At 52.8% G+C, this 20422-nt stretch overlaps 8 protein-coding genes across 8 annotated transcripts, besides 1 other annotated feature; 3 read left to right on the top strand and 5 right to left on the bottom strand.

Annotated features, from left to right (window-relative positions):
- Positions 1-19: 19 nt before the first annotated feature.
- PODANS_1_15340 (uncharacterized protein) lies at positions 20-779 on the top strand (the record flags this gene model as incomplete). Its single annotated transcript, XM_001906937.1, has 2 exons — positions 20-308; positions 364-779. The coding sequence occupies 2 exons, from the start codon at positions 20-22 to the stop codon at positions 777-779; spliced, it is 705 nt and encodes a 234-aa protein (XP_001906972.1).
- A 650-nt stretch (positions 780-1429) lies between these two features.
- Positions 1430-3456, bottom strand: PODANS_1_15330 (uncharacterized protein; the record flags this gene model as incomplete). Its single annotated transcript, XM_001906936.1, has 3 exons — positions 1430-1493; positions 1553-2951; positions 3018-3456. Coding segments are annotated over 3 exons (1902 nt in total), but the record flags the coding sequence as incomplete, so codon positions are not given.
- Positions 3457-6321: 2865 nt separating this feature from the next.
- On the top strand, positions 6322-8432 carry PODANS_1_15320 (uncharacterized protein; the record flags this gene model as incomplete). Its single annotated transcript, XM_001906935.1, has 2 exons — positions 6322-7956; positions 8022-8432. The coding sequence occupies 2 exons, from the start codon at positions 6322-6324 to the stop codon at positions 8430-8432; spliced, it is 2046 nt and encodes a 681-aa protein (XP_001906970.1).
- A 591-nt stretch (positions 8433-9023) lies between these two features.
- PODANS_1_15310 (uncharacterized protein) lies at positions 9024-10088 on the bottom strand (the record flags this gene model as incomplete). Its single annotated transcript, XM_001906934.1, has 1 exon — positions 9024-10088. One exon carries the CDS (start codon positions 10086-10088, stop codon positions 9024-9026), a length of 1065 nt encoding a protein of 354 aa, XP_001906969.1.
- Positions 10089-10789: 701 nt separating this feature from the next.
- PODANS_1_15300 (uncharacterized protein) lies at positions 10790-11455 on the top strand (the record flags this gene model as incomplete). The annotated part of the gene is made up of 1 exon (XM_001906933.1): positions 10790-11455. One exon carries the CDS (start codon positions 10790-10792, stop codon positions 11453-11455), a length of 666 nt encoding a protein of 221 aa, XP_001906968.1.
- A 168-nt stretch (positions 11456-11623) lies between these two features.
- Positions 11624-15520, bottom strand: PODANS_1_15290 (uncharacterized protein; the record flags this gene model as incomplete). Its single annotated transcript, XM_001906932.1, has 4 exons — positions 11624-12656; positions 12714-13492; positions 13561-14421; positions 14498-15520. 4 exons carry the CDS (start codon positions 15518-15520, stop codon positions 11624-11626), a joined length of 3696 nt encoding a protein of 1231 aa, XP_001906967.1.
- Positions 15521-15737: 217 nt separating this feature from the next.
- Positions 15738-16160, bottom strand: PODANS_1_15280 (uncharacterized protein; the record flags this gene model as incomplete). The annotated part of the gene is made up of 1 exon (XM_001906931.1): positions 15738-16160. One exon carries the CDS (start codon positions 16158-16160, stop codon positions 15738-15740), a length of 423 nt encoding a protein of 140 aa, XP_001906966.1.
- Positions 16161-17512: 1352 nt separating this feature from the next.
- Positions 17513-17638: a sequence feature (rRNA 5S).
- A 663-nt stretch (positions 17639-18301) lies between these two features.
- On the bottom strand, positions 18302-19097 carry PODANS_1_15270 (uncharacterized protein; the record flags this gene model as incomplete). Its single annotated transcript, XM_001906930.1, has 3 exons — positions 18302-18575; positions 18646-18860; positions 18909-19097. 3 exons carry the CDS (start codon positions 19095-19097, stop codon positions 18302-18304), a joined length of 678 nt encoding a protein of 225 aa, XP_001906965.1.
- Between the last annotated feature and the right edge of the window lie 1325 nt (positions 19098-20422).

The following is a 20422-nucleotide window of genomic DNA, read 5'->3' as shown; positions in this document are numbered from 1 at the left end:
TCCCTATACTCGATCGACAATGGAACAGCAAATACCCCTCTCCCACGAAGCCTCGGCCGGCGACACCAACATGCGCATCACCAACTCCCTCCCAACAGAAGTAGTCCAATGCCTCGAAAACGCCCGCTTCCTCCACCTGGCCACCTGCCACGACAACGTCCCCCACGTCTCCCTCATGAACTACACCTACCTCCCCTCCTCCCCCTACGGCAACAACCTCCCCGAAATCGTCATGACCACCAACCCCGCCTCCAAAAAGATGAACAACCTCGCCGCCAACCCCAACGTTTCCCTCCTCGTCCATGACTGTAAGCCTTCCTTCTCCCCTTCTTTTCCCCCATTTTGCTAACCTTGTCTCGAAAGGGGTATCCCACCGCCCAACCACAAGCTCCCAATCCCGCCGCCTCTCCAACGGCCACTCCCCCGCCCGCGCCGATCCCCCCTCCTCCCTCGCAGCCCTCCTCTTCAACCTCAACACCTCGGCCGTCTCCTCCATCAGCGCGACCATAAACGGGTCCGCTCGCCTGGTGGAGCGCGGCAGCGAGGAGGAGAAGTACTACCAGAATATCCACCTGGCCAATAACACTTTTGATTCCGCCGCTGGCCCGGCCGAGGAGAGCACAGCGAGGGAAGACGACGAGCGGGCGAGGTTACATGATGCGAGGGTGATTGTGGTGGGGATAAAGGACGTCAGGATTGCGGATTGGAAGGGCGCGGTGAGGGATTGGGTGATTTCGGGCGAGGGGGAGGAGAATAGGGGGCAGGTTAATGGGATTTAAAAGTTGGGCAGCTTTGTAAAAGTGATAAACTTGGGGGAATAGCAAGTGAGCGTAATTGGGATTCTAACGCTGGTATCAACTCCTTGTACGGCGCTCACAAGACTACATGAACAATGCTTTTACTCGAGTCTAGCAACTCAGGGGTAGTAAGCACTTACAACACTGTGAAGTTGCAACATCATTGATCCGTTTCACCGAGTTGAAAATCATAATTATTCATAATATTCATCGCCTTTGCTTTCCATCCCCATGATGCTAACCGCTCTTTGCTTGGCTGCTAATCATACAAACGTTAACGCATGCCTATTGTTACATAAAAAATGAGAAACCACCAAAAAGGGGGATATCAATGAACCCAGACCAATAAAAACATCCAGTCCCAAACCAGATGGGGAACCCCAAGGTTCATCCGAACCCTTTCCTTCTCCACGCATTTGTATTAGACCGCCGCTATTACCCACCTACCAACCGTACCAATTCTATTGCTAGCGTTGCTTGAACAACGGATGGACCAACCCAAACGAAAAGAAACAAGTCGAAACGACTGCCATGCCTACGGCCACCACCTCCGTTGCAAATTCTTCCTCCTACGGATCTGTCTATAATGCTAAGAAAAGAAAAGGAGCTATTCGGAATAAAAGTGACCACGTTCACGCAGCCCACTCCAAAACCTCCAACGCACACATCACCAGGACGAGTGTCGAAGGCAGGATCCTACAGCACGGTGTTAGCATCAAACCACCACACAGTCACAACCAGAGGGGGAAACAAACCAAATAACATAACTCTGAAACAGAATCCTCCCCATAACCCCCTCATAAACCCCATTGATCTGGCAAATCTGCGCCAACTGCAACGCCGACGGCGCCCCCGTCAAAAGGAAGCACACCACCACAAAGATCGGGTCGTCCAAGATGCTGACGGGCACATACTTGGCAAACAGGGCCAAAATAGGCGCCATAATCAACGTCGGCAGCAGCATCCTGCTGATCAAACTGGCAACCAGCAGCTTCTTGCCGATCTCCTTCTCCTCGGGGTCAACAGTCTCATGGTTTTGCGTATTCCGAGCCAGGTTTGCACCCAAGACAACCAGGATCAAAGGGACGGCAACACCGGCCGATGACCGGAGGGCAGCCGTGACCGACGTCTTCACAAAGGTGTCGTCCTTAAAGAACAGCTCTTGAAGGTCTTTGATCGACGCAACCAGGATGGCGAGGAGCATGGCCCAGAGAGGAGGGTTCATGAATTCCCAAAGGAAGTTGTAGACGCGTTGGCAGACGGAGTAGATGCCTGAGAGAAGTGCCTGGACGGGACGGGGGAGCGAATGGTACGTCTTGCGGGAGATGTCGCAGATGTAGTTGGTCACCCGGGCTTGGTATTTCCTCGTGGCCCGGCCGATGCGCACAGGAAGACCCTTGACACCTTTAGGAGTCTCAGCCTCATCGTTGTTACGAATTCGAGGAAAGGACAAAATCCGGTTAAGATCTTCTTCGTTGCCTTCGAGCTGGTTAAGAGTGCCGTTGGCACCATCAACACCGTTGCCAGTGGGTTTCTTCCAGGCATCGTGGCCCTCATCATCCGACTCGTGAGGTGAGTGTCTCGAGGATCCAGCAACAGGTGTTCGACCGGCAGGTTCGTAAACTGCCGAATCATCCGTATGAGTTGGGCTAGAAGGCCGTTCGATGCCTACGGTGTCTGGGTGAACACCCACGAGAAGACCCTGTGTCTCTGATGATCCATCGGGCGAAAGCGCGCCGTATCTACCTTCCTCGACAGTCTCATCGGCATATTCGTCATACTTGTCCTTTGGCGCCAAAAGAACATGGTAACCCCAACTCCATCTGACTAGCTGCCCGAGTTGCTGGAAAATCATGAGGTACAGGATACCTCTTGCGGCAACCTCCTCATCACTATCATCTTTTATCCTGTCCCAGTGAAGACCCTTAAGTGTCTGCGAAAGAGAAATAACCAGAGAAATCGGCAGCGAGTTTGAGTTGCCGAACACGCCCATGGCGGTGACAAAGTTGGAGGCGCGACGGTTGAAGCCAAAGCATTTTCCCACCACACGAGAGACAAAATACGAGACTAGTGTTTGAATGACAAAGATGATGGGGATGACGCCGAGTTCGACGAGCTTCTCGGCGTTTAATTGGGAGGCGAGCTTGGTGAAGACTGCACATCAGTTAGTATCACACTCTCATTCACTGACCGTTTTGGAACAAATTGTTGATGACATACTCAGGCATGGCGTGAATAGCATAACATTGAGGTTGGCTAGAAACTTTTGCTTGTCGGCATCAAAGTGACCAAGCCGCGCGATGACGTATCCTGGCAAACTGACGCAGACAACTTCGAGGACGGCGCCGAAAACGAGAAGGACTAGGTGGTCGAGTGGTGGATGCGAGTCGTGGGACGATGTGAGAATAGCAAGCGGCGAGGAGCCTGTTAGTGATATTTGATTGTCCCACGGCTCGCCAGCAGCCATCATGGCCGAGCGCAACGCCGTGGGCGCCCGAAGTTCAAGAAAACCCATCAAAATAGTTGGTCGCCTTGGTTCGATACTCGGAGGTGATTGTTGATGAAGACGGAGAAAGGAGAACGGCAGAGGAGAATGGCCGCTAGAAGGTACGGAACGGCGGATGTAAAGCTGTGGGAGGTTGTGGGTACGCGGGTGTGCCTAGTAATTAATGTATGGGTCTGGTAGCTGATATGCGCCTGTACAGATCGGTGTCGGCTTTGATGGAAATGTCGGGCAAACGACTCCGTTGGTAGGACAGTGAAACGGTAGGCCGCAATATTGGAGATGGAAAACAACCAAAAGATCAAAGGAGGAGAGCTGTGATGACAGCCAACGTGTAGTAGAGGAGTTTTCAACAAGGACGGAATTGGGCTACCACTATGATAAGAAACCTGGTCGGCCTGCCCTGGTCCTTTGAGATGACGAGCCTGGCGTGCCTGGTCTGACCTCAGTTGGGGGGCCCATCGACCACCTTCGATAAGGAAAAAAGCCACACTCGTTAATTGTTAGGAACGACCCCCTTTGTTTCAACAGCCGGCCAATGATATCATGGTTTTCCCTCCTTCTCTCAGATGTGTTCCCAGGTTCCGGCTAACAGTGGATAACCGGCGCTGAGTGGGCCGGCACTGGTTAGTCCGTGCCAAGGTCTTGTTAATCGCAAGCCAAGGACGCTGCGGCTGCTGGAGGGCGCCTGAAGAAGCAGCTGTGCCCCCGCGCAACGCACCACCCAAAGGCTATGACGTTAGGTAGAAAGGTGTGAAGCTTCTCTTGGCATCGTGCTCCTTCCCTACGCTGCGGTTGTGCTCTCTGAAACTTCCAGGTTCGCGATAATGACAGGAAACGTGTTCGACCCTCAGGCTCTCGTTGGCTGCTTTCAGCTAGACCAATTGACCCCCAGGGCTGGCACAGCATCGCCAAGGAAGACGTTGCCTGAGCAGGTGCGGTTGTGGAGCACTGAGTGATTTCAAGGTTCTAGGATCGTGGAGAGGAAAGCTTAATCGGAGTGTCGGAGTGTCAGAAGAATCTGTCATGTTTTGATTTTCCCGTGCTTTCGTACCTTCGGCAACGGTCGTGAAGGCAGATTGGACCACGACGGCTTCTGCGGATGGCTTTGACGACATCGAGCAACACCAATGCCCACAGCAGCAGAATAATTCGTCCAGGGATATGGTCCATGACGCACTTTGATGGGACTGTATCCATTTGGAGCACTCGCTGACACAACCGTGCTTCCTTCAAAACATAAACTGCGTCAGCATATTGAAGCCCTCGGGAATGTCGTCAGGAAAGTAGGTACCGTCATGGACACCAATTTTGTGTCTTGAGTCATTTGTATTATCTCGACTATTAGAGTGTTTCGCCAGTCGGTGCGAAGGAGCCTAGATGCATCGATTATCCCCCAGCAATGCATATGCATCACAAGCAGTCGACATGCATAGTATCTGCAAGGGATCATGGACTTTCCACACCTTTGGATTCAATTGATGATCAAGGTTGATTATGGATGCTGTTGTTGCTGTCCAACACATCAGGTATCGACAGGAGCGACCACACAACAACGAGCGCTCTCGCCACTCCTATCTGAAGGCGTTCAGCAACGAGGACACCTCATTGGCAGGCTTAGTGGGTGGTGGGAGAGAACAATGAAGCAGATTGCGGGTGATGCGGTAGCACCTCCCGCACCGCACCATCACAAGCCATATTCGAACAGGCGACTTGAAGGCGAACTTTTTACGTGTCGCTTCAATTAGTTTTGGGTATAGTGCGAGAGTGCCTGAGGCGCAGAGTCCTTTGGGCTTTGGTCAAACACCTCTCTGGCAGCAAGATCGACGACATTTCGACCGGGTTTGGCAATGCGATTCTAGACTCAATCACACATGTTCGCCTTTGTGCATGCTGTGGCTCGTTTCAGACCGACGCAAGGAGAATACCATCTTGATTTCTGTGCTCCTTTGCAGACCCTCGTGATGGTCTTTCAGGCAGGGACCGCCAGTTTGAGCTTGGTGTGGCTTGTACAGATGAAGATCTTCTTGCCTTGGGCTTCCTTGGCTGTAACCGCCTTGTCAAACGTCAGTGGCCGGCCGCGTTATCTGATGCAATTCACCAGCCACACCTCGACGTCATAGCTTGCCTTTCCATCAGAGGTCACATTTCCCCTGTTTTTTTTCTTTTCTGATTTGATGCCGCTCCAGCATTCAGGGCATTTGACGAAGCTGCACAGTGACGGGGACGGACAGGCGACGCTTGTCCCAGACCAAGTTGCAATTTCTCGTATACCGCCTCTTGAAATCCACACTAGAGCACTAGAGCTTGACGTCCTTCTTCTTCTGCGCAAAACAGGCGAAGAAAGATGGAGCCGGCCATTCCATGGTTTTTGGAGCTGGCCAGTGCCCGGATTTGCCAGCGGCGGGGCTCTGGAGGTCGCTGAGCTTGGATTCTTGGCAGCGAACCAAAGTCAAACAACACAGCGGGGACCAAGGAGGGGTACTCTCCGCGGAGCAAATCGCCCTGACCAGCCAGACACATACGCCCCTCAAAACTTCCCATCAATCCCGCCAAAAAAGATACCTGCCACTCCTAACATCACACCCGGAACTCGGTTTCAAGCGACTCGCAGGTCACCAGCAATTCATTCACAATCCTCAGTGCGCGGCCTCGCTGCGGAGACACACACCTGCAGCCCTTGTGCCTATCAGTGGCCAATCGCTTTGCTGCCCAAGGTACCGAGGGACCTATAACTGCCTGGCTTGGTCATTGGCACCACCAGGCCAGGACTACCTGAGTGGGCATTTCAAGATCTCGATCCCACTTCCCCATCGCCCGCCCACGCCTGTCCTCCCTCATATCAACAATTCCTCTCTTTCTCCGGTTCCTAGTGCAACCTCAACCACACATTTCAACCTTGACTCCTTGAGCTTCACCCTCAACCAGCATATACCCCACCACCTACAGTAGCCTAATGCTCGGTACCTGGTAGACTGCTTCATCATCGCAATCAACACCCACCACACCGAGCCTGCCACCATGGCGGACGACAACCCCCGATCGGACCCGGTGACTCCAGACGAGTTTGCCATGAGCAGTCCGACCTCACCCGCTTCCATTGACGAGTCCTCGGAAGCCAGCACACCTCTTGACCCCCCCAGTTCGAGTTCTGATGCCCAGCCGGGCTTTGGATCGCCTTCCAGCGACCCACCCCGCCGTGTACCCTCTCTCAGAACGGTTTCCGATCCTCAGGGCAGCGCGCACATGAACCCGACCTCGAGTGTCGCTGGCATTCTCAACAATGCTAGGAGGCCGCCACCAAGTGCCAACAGCCTGCCCATGGACATCATGGCAAGAGCACGCGCATTACAAGAGCAACGCATGGGTATGGCCCGGGCCAATGCTGGCGCTTCCCCTATGGGCGGCATGAGTCTGAACATGGGAGGCATGGGAGGGTCAATATCAGGAGGGCCGATGGGAGGGCCGATGGGCGGACCGATGGGAGGACCGATGTCGGGTGCCTTATCGGGCGGGCTCAAGCTCCCCGGTGGCATGGCCCGACCATTGCCCCCTGGCTTTGCCAAGTCAGCTCCGGCTGTGCCGGGGACTGGACCAAGGAAGCCTCTAAGCTTGAGCGAGAGGAGGGCCATGAAGATGGGGAATATATCAGAGTCAGGGACCCCTTCGCCGGCCGGTACACCCAAGCTGTCGGATATGAACCAGGGTGACGGGCCAAAACGGCCGTCTTTGAACGGAGAAAAGCACAGCTCGAAGCTTATGGACTTCAAGAACTACATCGACGCGGATAAGGGTTGGATCACCTTCGAAGGGGCGGCGACGATTACCCGCACGGGTGTCAACTTCGCCGGCGGGCAGACCTTTTCCATCTCTTTGGACGAAATCGACGTCATGGATGAACTCGGCAAGGGCAACTACGGCACTGTGTACAAGGTGCGCCATGCCCGACCAAAAGCACCACGCTTTGGGCAAGGCTTGTCCCATTTCAAGCCGCTTTCCCGCCAATCCTCTCTGTCCGAGGAGGACGCATCCGCCGAGTCGCCATTAAGTCCAACCTCAAATAGCGGGCGGACCACCTCTGGTGTTGTCATGGCTATGAAAGAGATCCGACTCGAGCTGGACGAAGCCAAGTTTACGACCATTCTCAAGGAGCTGGTTATTCTCCACGAGTGTGTTTCCCCGTACATCATCGATTTCTATGGTGCCTTCTACCAAGAAGGTGCCGTCTATATGTGTATCGAATATATGGACGGTGGCAGTATCGACAAGATATATGCTGGCGGTATTCCCGAGAATGTCCTGCGGAAAATTACCTATGCCACGATTATGGGTCTCAAAAGCCTCAAGGACGACCACAACATCATCCATCGCGACGTCAAGCCTACAAATATTCTAGTCAACACCAACGGACAAGTCAAAATTTGCGATTTCGGTGTCTCGGGCAACCTTGTGGCAAGTATCGCCAAGACCAACATTGGCTGCCAGAGCTACATGGCTCCGGAACGTATCAGCGGAGGCGCGATGGCCGGTGCTGCGGATGGCTCGTACAATGTCCAGAGTGATATCTGGAGCTTGGGCTTGACCATTATCGAGTGTGCCATGGGAAGATACCCCTATCCGCCCGAGATCTCGAGCACCATCTTCAGCCAGCTCAGTGTAAGTTATTGATCGAACCCCAAGCTATTCTGGTGCCAGCAGCTGACACTAACATCCTAACTCAGGCCATTGTGGAGGGAGATCCGCCAGACCTCCCCGACGAGGGCTATTCCGCCTCTGCCAAAGACTTTGTCCGCTGCTGTCTCAACAAGATTCCTGCCAAACGTCACACCTACGCCATGCTCCTCCAACATCCCTGGATCAAGGCCCTCGGCAAGCCCGAGACCATCACAGAGGACGCCGAAGCCGAAGATGCGGCCGCGGATGACGAACTGGCGGACGCAGCGGGTGCGATGAGCATTGCCACCCCCTCAGGTCACATAGGACAAGGGGACTATGAGGTGGCCGAGTGGGTGAATAGTGTTTTGGACCGCAAGAAGAACGGGCTGCTGGGTGATTTGGCAAACAAGCCGGCTTTGCACGCTGCACCGCTTGATGCGGTGAGTCCTGCGGGCAGTCCAATGACTGGCGCTTGAGTCGGGTTATTCAGTGCGAGCAACAAACAGCCCCCTTTTTTTCGGTTCGATTGTACTTTTTATCTTCTTGTCTTCACTTCTCTTCTCTTTTTCTCTGTGAGAGATTCAATTTTTTCGCTGGAGGAAAGCTTTTTACCCTTGCATAACACTATTGCTGGGCATTATTTGTTACCACTTCAAAGTCAGAGAAAGGGGGAGCGGCAACGGTTCTTGATCTTTGGTTCTGGGAGTGTGGGGATGACTGGAGTTTTTTTTCTTTTTCTTTTTTCTTGCGTGTGTGTATGGAAAGCATGGAAGCTGGTTTCTTGAGGGGAAGGGGAAATAGAAATGATCAGAGCATATACGGAGAGAATTTCTATTTTCTATATTTTTATATCTTTTCTTTCTCTGTCTTTGAATGTCTGTCTGAATGTGTTTACAAGATTGATGGTACATTTTTGTGCGTGGATTTGATATATGTATGATTAGTTTTGTTTGTTGAGAGTTGTGTTGAAGAAGAAATAGATGTTGATAGGATGATTGCACACGATACATTTGGAACTAGGGAAGTACTCTCGATTCATCTTTCACTGTTGCTGCATATACTGTTTCCTATCGTTGTTGCGACTCTGTCTTCTCCCCTCGCCAGGCCCTCCCGAGAGTTTTTGATCTTTTGGCCTCGAACCGCCTCGTCCTCACCACATTGTACGCCCACAGAACAGCCGACAAACCGACGAGCATAGCGAGAGCAAAGAGCGGAACCACCAATGATAATATAGTGAAGCCGTACGACGCGTCCTGGAAAGCGTCGCTCTCGGCCAGCCGGGTCGTCGAAAGACCGACCTGGGCGGCAGACAGGACAAGGACGATGTAAGCTATGACGGTGATGATCCAGGCCGAGTTGTCGCGGTAAAAAGCCCCGTAGGAATTCCAGGTGGCTACGAACCCGGTGGAGAGGGGACCCTGGAGGGCGAAGAAGATGAGGTTCAGCCTGTTGAGCCTCAGCTCGCCGTAGATGAAACGGGGGTTGACGTGGGCGTACAAACGGTTGGCACCGTCGCCGTCGCCGTCGCCGTCGCCAGCGAGGACTTCGCGGACTAGCTGGCGCCATTGGGGCCAGGTGATTTCTGATGGGATGAGGCGTTTGTCCTTGGCGATGAGGAAGTCGTTTTCGTAGGCTATGAGGGCGATGTAGGAGAGGAGGAATCCGAGGGCGCAGCTTTTAAGGCGGGGGTGGGGGCAAGGGGGTGGGCCGGCTTCTAGGGGTTGTCGGGGGAGGCATTGGGAGCAGGAGAGGTAGCTGGTCCAGAAGTGTGGGTTTAGAAGGTAGCGCGGTAAGGGCTTGAGGTAGATCCGGCCTGAGCCCCAGACTAGGTGGGCTTCCATTCGTTCGATGACGGTGATCTCTCGCCCTAGGGCTAGCTGGTAGTGGAGAGGGCGAGGCGGGACGGGCCGCCCTGCAAGCCACAGTAGGTGGATGATCCCATGCAGCCTCTTGACGTTCATCTCCTGGGCGATGAGGTCTAACTCGGGGGTAGCTGGGGCCCGCAAGTCGTCGGGATCAGCCCGATACGATGCAGGAAACTGGTCAAGAAGCCTGTTCCCGTCGTCTTGAACGTTTTCCTGATTTGTCTCTAGAATATTGCACGTAAAGGGCGATGCTGGTAAGGGCGCCATGGGTGCGACTCTTTGCTGCGGCTCTGGCTTGAAAGTTGTAAGATTTAAGTGTTAAGTGAACATCCCATCGTCGCTCACCTTGGTGTGTGAGCTGTGATGGCAGAGATCAGGGTCAAGCGTTGGTCATGGAGGATTCGTATGAACTGCGAATGAAGTTGAAGTTTAGCGAAAACAATGTGTAGCTGACGATGTATATGAGTTGGGGAACGGGCTGTCCACGTCTTCAGAAAGATGAGCGGCTGCCAGCCCAGCATCCATGCTGCTTATTCCGTACCTCCCCTTCCTACCTAAGCGCCAGCCTTTTTCAGGCACTCAGCTGGCTTGGCGCAAACGTGGAGAAACATCAATGCTACACTGAGAAAAAGGGTGAAGCCGTACGGCACGTAGTGCTTAGGGGCTGCAAGTTAATTATATCACTCGTGTTACCATGATAGGTTGTCAGGCACTGCTTCAATGCCTAGCCTTGTTCGGTGATGGTGGATGACTGTATCGTGTTTCGACTGGTCATACTAAGGTAAGCCCACCTCAGGTTGATAAACGGTGACCTATCCCGCTCCTCCGAGCTTTCCTACTCCAATTCAGTACAGATCAAAGATGGGATAGGCAGAATATCTCACACAATTTCGTCAAGTCCCACGTCTAATATCACCTTCAACCTATCCCGGCAGACACAAGCTGCACCACACAACCCATCAAAAATCATGGCATCCTCAGCAACTCCGGCCACACCAACACTGCCCAAGTCAAGCTCCCCCTACATCATAGACAAGAAGCCAATCGCCTGTAGCAAGTACCAAGGCCTCGGTGTTCTCACTTACATCGACCCAAGAGACAAAGACGAAGTGATCCGAGAACGGGACTTTGTCTTCCTCCGCAATTACCCTGACCTGCATCAGCCAGTCGGGATGCTGGTCCCCAACATCTACAGAGACTCCCGGGGCAGGTGGTGCACTATCCTGGTTCAGCAGTTCCGCCCCCAATACGAAGCCGACACGATTGAGTTCCCAGCTGGCTTTGTAAGCCGCTGCAGGGCCGAGACGGCCGAGCAGGCTGCTGTGAGGGAGCTGGAAGAGGAAACTACCAAGACAGGCTCGGTGATTGGGCCAGCGAGCCCTCTGTTGACCTCGGAGCCGGTGCCTATTGCTGCGAAGCTCAGCGCAGTTTTTGTTTGTGCGAGAGATAAAGATGGGGAGGAAGAGGGGCAGCAGAGGTTGGATAAGGGAGAGTTTACGGTTGAGTGGGAGGTGCCATTGAGGGAGTTGGAGACCAAGCTCAATGAGCTGAGAGATCAACACGACGTTGTTGTTGATCCGAGGGTCTGGATGTTTGCTATGGGAATTCGTTATGCACAGGAGCTCGAATTGTAGGGTATTGTGTGGTTAATGGGCCGATTTTACCGTTACTGTATTGCACTTCGGAGGGATCTGGGGTCATGAAGCTTGTTCTTTGGTAGTTACTCCTGGGGACAGCCTCATATCTAGGCCAGAAGCCCAGTGTTTTGACACAGCCATCATGTCTACTTTAGTCGTATCCCACTACCAGCTTCCCTGTTGATAAGAGTCCTCTTCTTCACCGGTCGTGGGGTGAGGGTTCCCATTGCCGCCCTGACTCAAGGAGTCGACATCAACATCGTGATCATCGTCCTGTAGCCTCAGCCTGCCGATTTGGTCCTCGAGTTCGGGTTCTTGCTGGCCAAAATCGCTACCAATACGCTGCTGCTGCTGCCGTTGTTGTTGTTGTTGTTGTTGTTGTTGTTGTTGTTGTTGTTGTTGTTGCTGCTGCTGCTGATGGAGGTAGCGCCGGTTCTCTCTCTCCTGTTCAATGATTTCCAATGCCAACCCTTCCTCTCGCTCCGCAGAGATCTGCAATTGCCTCTGAATAAAGACAGCTCTATTCGCCAGTAGCTTTATGCACTCATCGTGCCCCTCTTCCAGCGCCACTTCTAGAGCGGTGCCCCTGTTGGGGCTTATGGTCATGATGTCCGCCCCATGCTCCAGCAGCAGCTTCACACATTCATAGTCACCCACCAACGCCGCAGCCATGAGAGGTGTATCACCATCTAAATCAACCATGTTTACATCCGCACCCGCCTGGATGAGCTGTACAATGTACTCGGCAGGTAGCGAGGCTGCGGCGTGAACAAGCGGGCTCCCGTGGCCTGGTCCACCAACCACATTGAGTTCGATTCCCGGAGCGGCGAGAAGATGAGGTAGAATTTTGGGCTGCATCGATGCCACGATGATCGGATACTCATATCGCCCGCCGCCTTTGTTTGGGTCTGCGCCTTTGCTGAGCAGATACTCCACGACTTCTTCGTGCCCGCAGTCACATGCTGCTTGAAGAGCGGTGCCGGATGAGTGTTGGACGCTGAAATGGTTGATGTCGGCTCCGTAGTCAAGGAGCAGCTTGACAGCGGCTAGATGGCCTTGCTCGGCCGCGGCTTGAAGAGCCCAGCCGGAATCAGATGTGACAGTAGCACCGGCCTCGAGAAGGGCTTGCACAATAGGCACGTTTCCATCATCCGTGGTGACTCCGTCATTTGCAGCAGCAGTGAGCGCATTGCCAAATCTATGTAGCTTCTTATTAGCATCGGCGTGGAACCAGGGGCAGATGATAGTGCCTTACAAAGCGCCTTCCGCGTTTGGATCAGCACCCATCCTCAAGAGAGCCTTGACGGTATTCTCCTTCTCGTTATCGGTGGCCGTATATAGGCATCTGTTGAGGATTTCCTGGTCGATCTGGCCTTGCCTATGCCTCCATATTTCATCTAGCACGTCTTCGAGGCTTTCGACGCTTGTTGAGGCTTTCTCAAAGACGTCGTTGCAGTCCAGAATATCTTGCGAGTGGCGCAAAAGAAGCTTGGTGACATCCCAGTTTTCTTCCTCGAGAGCGGCTTGGAGGGACTTCTGAAAGGTGTCCTGACCATGCTCGTTTTCGAACAATAAAGACACAATCTCGACGCGGCCGGATCTGGATGCGAGGACGAGAGCCTTGCTATACTCCTCCTCACTCAGAACCTCGTTCCCGGCGTCTAAAATGGTTTGGAACATGGACAGGTCCGAAACCAGGGCTGAGAGCGCAAGAGGCGGCGGCCAGTCCGAGGCCTCGTGTTCATGCTCTGGGTAGTTCAGTTTGGCATCGTGTTCGATCAGCAGCTTTACCGCATCGCTGTTGCCGGACAGAATAGCCGCGTTGATGACTGGACCTATGTCAACATCGACTGAATTGACATTGGCCCCTTTACTGATGAGCTTCTTCATCACGAGAATCTTGCCGCCCGCGGCGGCCATCGAAAGAGGGGTACACGCTGAACTGTTTTTGCCGGCGTCATCGAGTTTGACACTCTTGACCTCAAGCAACTGCTCGATGATATCTGCCTTGCCGAAGAGGGCAGCCAAGTGGAGCTGTGTGCTATGTTAGTCGTTTTTTTCCAAGAACTGGAGCAGGTTGAGGGTTCGAAGAAAAAACCTACGGGTGCGTTGTCATACGTATCGTATTCGTTCACTTCCTTATCATACCCTGCCTTGAGCAACGACGCGACCAGTCGAGGAAACCCAACCGATGCGGCCACATGTAGTGCTTTCAGGCGCTTATCGACGACCAAGCCGTCAAAGGCGCCTGTAAGTCTCTCAAACTCCGTCAGCCACAAGTGGCGAATCTCCGAGTCTGGCTCCCAGAATGCCTTTTCCAAGCTGAGCCTTTCCGCGATATCTCTGGTGGCCTCACTCGCATGCTGTAGCCAATATCTCGTTGCATACGGCAGAATTGGTGCTTGCTGAGGTGTATCCGGTGCTTGGGCAGTTGAGTCCAAGTCAGTACTCTCGTCATCATCGAAATCGAACTCGATCTCTTCATCTTCAGTATCATCACCGATATCAGGAGCCCCGGAAACACCAGGACCGGCAGCAGTGACGGGCCCTTGCATGGCAACTGGCTGGTGTTGAGTCTGTTGACTCTGGCTGGACGTAGGAGACTTGGCAACTATTGTGGACTGAAGTGCTGCAGTCAAGTTATCCATGATATGCGAAAAGCATCGCAGGGCAAGAATTCCGTGCTGGAGCTGAATGGCATCCTCGGGAAGATCGAGAAGCTTGTTGGAGTTCTTGTGGAGGTGCTTTTTGACATCGGCGTTGACGAAGCCGATCCGAGCCTCGTCACCGGACTTTCGAAGCGTGAGTAAGGGTCTGCACTTTTGTATCGTCTTGAAAAGTTCCTCCTTGTGTTTTGCTTCACCAGCTGGCAGTCCGGCAAGCACTAACAGCTCACTCTCCGTGGGGTCTTCGTATGTCAATACAAGGGCGCGGAGGAGCTCCTTGATGGCATCGAGGCCTTCCTCGTTTGGTCTGAGTATCTAAGGTGTGATGACGAATCAGCATTTGATGGTCATTTTCATTCTAGGAATAACGCACCGAGCGCCAGGCATGATCCAAAAGTGTCGCAAAGTCTTGCGGCACACGCTCTAGCATCTTCCGGACCTTGATATCATTAGACTCGGCCGGAAGCGCTGCTAGCTGCACAATCGCCACGTCAATCCACTTGGTGCTCTCGGCACGGTTACCAATAACACTGCCGGCGAAGTAGGTGATTGCCTTGTTGTAGCCTTTCTGCTCACGCAGACCGTCGACCTTGCTCCAGGCATGTCGCTGCAGCTCGAGTTTAACTTTGTCTCCGTACTTTTCTGAATCGTTGAGATTGATCTGGCGAACCACATCGCTTGATCCAAGCACTCTTCGAATGGATATCCTGTCCCTGGTTGCGAACAGCCACTTGGTACGGACGCGCTTGTCAGCTTGGAGCTGAGGTGAATCGATGAGCGACTGCACGAAGGATAAGAGCTTCTTGGTTGAGTCCTCCTCCTCTGGGAGCTCGTGGAGGTTGCAGATGACGAAGTACACAGTTCCAATAGTGCTCTCGGTGAGCATGTCTCGCAGACTCTGGCAGAGATTCTCGATGCCGAGCGCGGTGCTGTTGTTGCTGCCGTTGCTGCCGCCATGTTCGCTCGGGGCCCTGGGGATGAACTGTTTGGCATAATTGGCAAGATTGTCTTGATGAACGCAGAGTTGCCAGAGCAGAGATTTGACCACATCCTCGGCCGTGCAAAAGTCCGGGATTTGGTCGCAGAAGAAGTATGCCAACAAAGTTGGAGCCCGGTCCGAGGATTCCATCTTCTCCTTGCAAATTGTCGACTCGACGCTTTTGACCACGGCTGTGGCAGCAGGCGTTTTCCCTTTCCCCTCCCCACCGTATATCCAGAGAAAGTCGTCGGTTTTGCTCTTGCTATCCATCCAATCCTGAAATTCCGGCTCTGAGAGGATCCATGAGTCAGAAGCGAGCCGCTGCGAGAGTGATCTGAACTTCCTTTGCACGTCAGCGCCGTCGAGGGCATCAATCACGGCTTTGTGTGTTTCTGGTTTGATGCTGAATTGGCGCATGCAGTTGAAACGACCTTTGGCGTTGCGCGCTGCGCTATGAACAATACTCTTCAAGGCTGCTCGCACCAATTGGTACTGTGAGTCTTTGCAGCTTTCAAAACGGACAAGATCCCTGTGTGTGCGTGTCAGCCCGGTCTCGGATGCCCCAGGCAGAGTGGCCGACTCTCTGCCTACGAACTCTCGATATTCCTGGATGCCTGATGTTAGCCTATACCCCTTACATTCCAGCCCCAACCGAAGTACCATTACTCACTCTGAGCTTGAGCTTCTCCAGGGTTGAGATAGGGAAGTCAGTAGGAGCCAACTTCTCCATCACCTTGTCCCAGCGTGTCTCGTTCTGCTCCCAGAAGCAATGGAGGTCGACTTTCTGGTCAAGCTTCATGGCAGATCGTACGAAATCATGCTTCAAATCGCGCAAATTTTCGTTCCCTGGCGTCAGCAGGTCAAGAAGCTTGGATGTGATGGCCTTGCCCGTGTGCTCGTTGAGCTTGGTCCATTCTGTGGCAATGTCCGCAACTGGAGCACCACCGAAAGGTGTACCGAATGTCAAGATTCCCACAATTCCCTCGTACACATCGGGAAATTTGTCGCGGCGCTGTTCGGCCAATGTCAAAACCTTGGCCGCCACAAGACCTCCCATGCTGTGCCCAATCAATACGATTGGCCGACGGCGGCATTCCTTGGGCTCCTAGGTATTTTGGTCAGTGGACGGGAAGGAACATCTGAGGTAAACATCACCGTACTTCTCTCCGCTGCTTCAGGCTGACAAGCATGGTATCTGCAATATTGCTCATGTATTGCCTAACCTTGAAGGTACCCTGATAGGCCGAGGCGTAGTGGTAGAGCATGATGCGGGCCTGTGGAAAGTCCTTTTTGATACCCTCTTTATCCTTCAGCCAGTTGAAGCTTTTTTCGTCCTTCTCGTCCCACATCCAGCTCTTAACTGGGTTGGCACCAAGGCCAGGGATTGCCACGATGCTGTTTTCGGGTTAGATACTCTATCTCTCTATTGAACAAGACTGAAACGAACGGAGGGGTTTCATACTCTATGTTGGCATCTTCAGGGTCAACAAGAACGTTGACCTCTGTGACGATTGTTGGTTTGGTGGCCATTTCATGTAAACAAGGTCAGGTATCAAGTTTGAAGCTTTGCGTACGCTATGTCTGCGTCAACTTTTATCCCTGAGAATGTGGAAAGATAGCAAAGAATGAGGATTGGCCCTTGTAAATGTAGGTATTTTAAGGCCCTGTTAACGTAGATAAGGTAGGTATCTTGATTATGTCTACACATTGGGCTTTCAGCCGCAATGGTCCCCGAGCCGCAATGGTCCCCGAGCAGCAAGCCAAGACGGCGGCACGCCTCAATGGGTTGCATCAACCAACTATAACTGCCTGCTTCATGTCCAGCTTCCTATCTCGGTTCTGTCCAACGTAAGCACAAGGTCCCATACACCATCCTCGCTGACCTGCAAGCTACCTACCTTACATATTGACGGATGCAGCTTCGTCCGGATAGCTTTTGTCCACAAGGCTGGAATTTCACATTTAATTCTTTGAGGGCCGTCTTGTACGACGACAGGCGATTAATTCTGGGCTTTGACAGACCAAACTGAAGACTTTTTTCCGAAACTCTGAACGGGGAAAGAACGCGGGAAAATCAGGTCTGTCGCCCGAAATTTGGCCATTGCTGCTGACTTGGCCACTGCAAGCTCTGCCTTAGAAACCGCATGGCTCTGAAGTCACCTACCGCATCAGCCGTCGCAAAGATATTGAGGCTGAACGAGAAGTAGCGAGCCAGGAAAGAAAGAACATCCTGAGAGATAACCCAGTGCTTGGGAGGTTTATCTTGAGGAGTGTTGTTTCTGACCAATCAGACTCCACAACACCAACCTCAACAACCGACAAACACCACTTCTACAATCCCTGAGCAGAAAAGGATTATCAATATACTCAAAAATAACGTTAAAAGTAAGATAAAAAAGAAACAAAGAGCAAAAACATACAACACCGAGGATTCCCCAGTGGTCACCCACCTGAGTACTAGTTCGGCTCTCAGCTGCTTATCTAGGGGAGAGCGGACGGGATCCCGAGCTTTCAACTGGATATGGTCGTATGTGAAAGAATAGGCAAAGTTGGGGCATTATATATGTAATTTGAAGGTTATTCTGTGTTGATCGAGCCGGCCTGGAGGGGGGGGGGGCGGTGGGCGAGAAAGCACAAGAGGCCGGCCAGTCACTTCTCTTTGCCATAGAGATGAGTGGGTTCCTTGAGGATTATGTTGAAACGAAACAATGGGCAAAAAGACAAAGTAGAGGGTTGAGTTTGACACAAAGTCCAAGTGGGGATGATCACTTGGTGTCTTAGTCAACGGGTAGACTGTTTTGTTCACCCTTGATAACACCCTATTGTCTATGGAAATGGCAGATCTGTCTTAGATACAAACAAAGGCACCCTGGAAGTCATACCAAGAAGTCAAAGAGCAAAACTCGAGTTCAATCCTCATAATGGCCTAAAGCCGTTGCCTAAAACTTGCCCAAGCCCTTGAGACATCCCCTCTCATGTCTCCTCCCACTCAAAGATAAGCCAAACATAAAGCCTATGTACATACAAAGCGATCGTGTATCTACATGAGAAGTCCTCCGAAAAGATCCAAAATGCCAAAGATATCTTTGTGAAGCCGCCGCGATCATCCGTCCATATCGCCACAGCCCATGCCCCGGCATCCCCAGCTCATATCAGTCCACCTCCGAATTCTCTGTATTCGAATCATTTGCCAAGGATTCAGCTGGCGTTGATGCGAGCAATGAGGAATCTGGGAGCCTCGTTGCGGGCCTCATCACCATAGGTAAGATGGGCAGCAGTGACGATCAAAGTACCGGTGCAGACCAAGTCGCCAGTGGCGCAGTAAACCTCGGTGCGTTCGCGGGGGTAGTCGGGAATGCGGCCCAGGTTCTGGAGGTTCTTGGTGTAGCCGAAGAGGACGACGCCCTTGATCTGCTCGCGAATGGCAGCGGTGCTGGTGCTGATCGAGGCGGCTGCCAGAGCCGCACCTTGGCTGGATGGGAGAGACTTGTCAGTGTCGATTCTGAGTAAAGGGCGGATGTGAGAGAGAGGAGATTGCTTACCTGTAACCACCAGCAACAACCTTGGCCGAGGGGCACTTGGTGTGAGCCAAGGTGAGGAGCCCCTTCATCTCAGCAATAGCCGCGCGGGTAGTGCCATCGGGGAGGGCGTTGTCGAGGAGATCAGCCGTGTAGGCACCGCCAACACCCTGAACCCAGACATTGGCCGACCCAAAGCGGTCCTTCAGAGCATCGCCGACCGAGGGGCCGAGAGTTCCCTGTCATATTGTTAGGAAGTGATATGTCAGAGAAGAGGGGATACACACCAGGTTGCCCCTCTCAGTGGAGCCACGAGCGTAAATGAAGATGACAGGAGGGCAAGCACCTCCGTTGATCAGCTCGTTCTTGGTGTCGGAACCAAAGAGCTGGCGGGCCTCGACAATCTCGGTCTTTTGCTCGACGGGAAGAGCAGCAACAGCGCCGGCAAGGGCGAGAACGGTGGTGAGGAACTGCATTTTGAAGATGTTGCGGTGCTGAAGGCGAGTAAAGGCCGGTGGGCTGAGGCTGGTAGGCTGATGAGGCTGAGGATGATCCGAGAACTGCTCGAGTGCTTGAGTCTGGAAAAAGAAAAGGTTGATGAAGGCAGGAAGTCATCTCCTTCTTATAGACGATGTGTCGTCTGAAGTTCGGTGAAGTCCTTCATGTTGTTTCGATGCTCTCGCAAATCTAACCAGTTTCTGCATGGCTTCTGTTTCCAAGCTCCGTGACAAGGCCCTAGACATTGAGATCCACCACTTGGAGAATTACCCAGTCTGAGATGAAGGGCTTTGCTGCCCTCCTTCCCAAACCAATATCGCCGGTGTTTTGTTTCTCTCTCGAACAGTTTCCAGCTTTGCCAGCACCTTGATGTCTTTTCCTCGTGGCAGCCACCTCCCCTTTCCCCAAGCTAGGGACTGTTGGAGTGGGCCCCTGCAGCTCCAGACAGGCATTCCCCGCATTATCCAACGCCAGGTGTGGAGCCACCCCCAGGATCGGCATCGGGGAGGTAGGGGTGACAACGGTGTGCTTGGCCGCACCCAGAATCCCAGAATATGTGCCATACCTGACACACTGTTTCGAGTCCGGGTGCCTGGGCGTGTTTGACAGCCCCTTCCCCAAGCCAACAGACCGAGGCACCGAGCCAAAATGCCAGCTCTCGCGACTTTTGACTAATTGGGTTAAGCGTGACTGCGGCCTTGGCTTCCAGTAAGGCTCCCGCCGGACCTGATTCCGCATGCTGAGAGTAGCATTACCTTACCTGACTGACACACCAATAGCACTTCAACCTTTAGCAATCTCCAAAATCTATGTACATAGATGCACTCTTCAAGCCTCGGCCTAGTTCGAACAACAGCACTATCTCCAGGTTCGACGTTTGCTGTCTCTCTTGGCTATTCTCGTGGTTGGTCGCTCACCTTGGCAACCTGAGGCTCCAAATCGACCTCGGGATTTTCTACCTATGGTCTATCAGCATCTTTATGCTTTCTTTTCTTTTCTTTTCTTTTCTTTACTTGGAGCCTCTGCGGGAGTTTCAAGAGCCTCAATTGTTTCTTCTTTTCCTCGAGTGCCCCTATAGCGTCAGTTTCAAGTATCTTTAGAAGCTCTGTTTCTTCTTTGCTGACGCCTTGTCTGTTTCAACCATCTTCCATGCCTCTTAACATCTTCCATGCCTCTTAACATCTTCCATGTCTCTTAACATCTTCCTAGTCATCAGATCAGAGCCTCGGCCCAAGCTAGCTTCGCAAGCTATGCCAGCTCAGTCTTAACCCCCCGTAACCACAGATGTAGTCTCACAGTAGAC

The sequence above is a fragment of the Podospora anserina genome, chromosome 1, assembly GCF_000226545.1.
Source record: "Podospora anserina S mat+ genomic DNA chromosome 1, supercontig 4".
Taxonomy (NCBI): Eukaryota; Fungi; Ascomycota; class Sordariomycetes; order Sordariales; family Podosporaceae; genus Podospora; species Podospora anserina.
The sequence above is the reverse complement of the archived record's forward strand: the minus strand, read 5'-3'. Positions and strand labels throughout refer to the sequence as shown.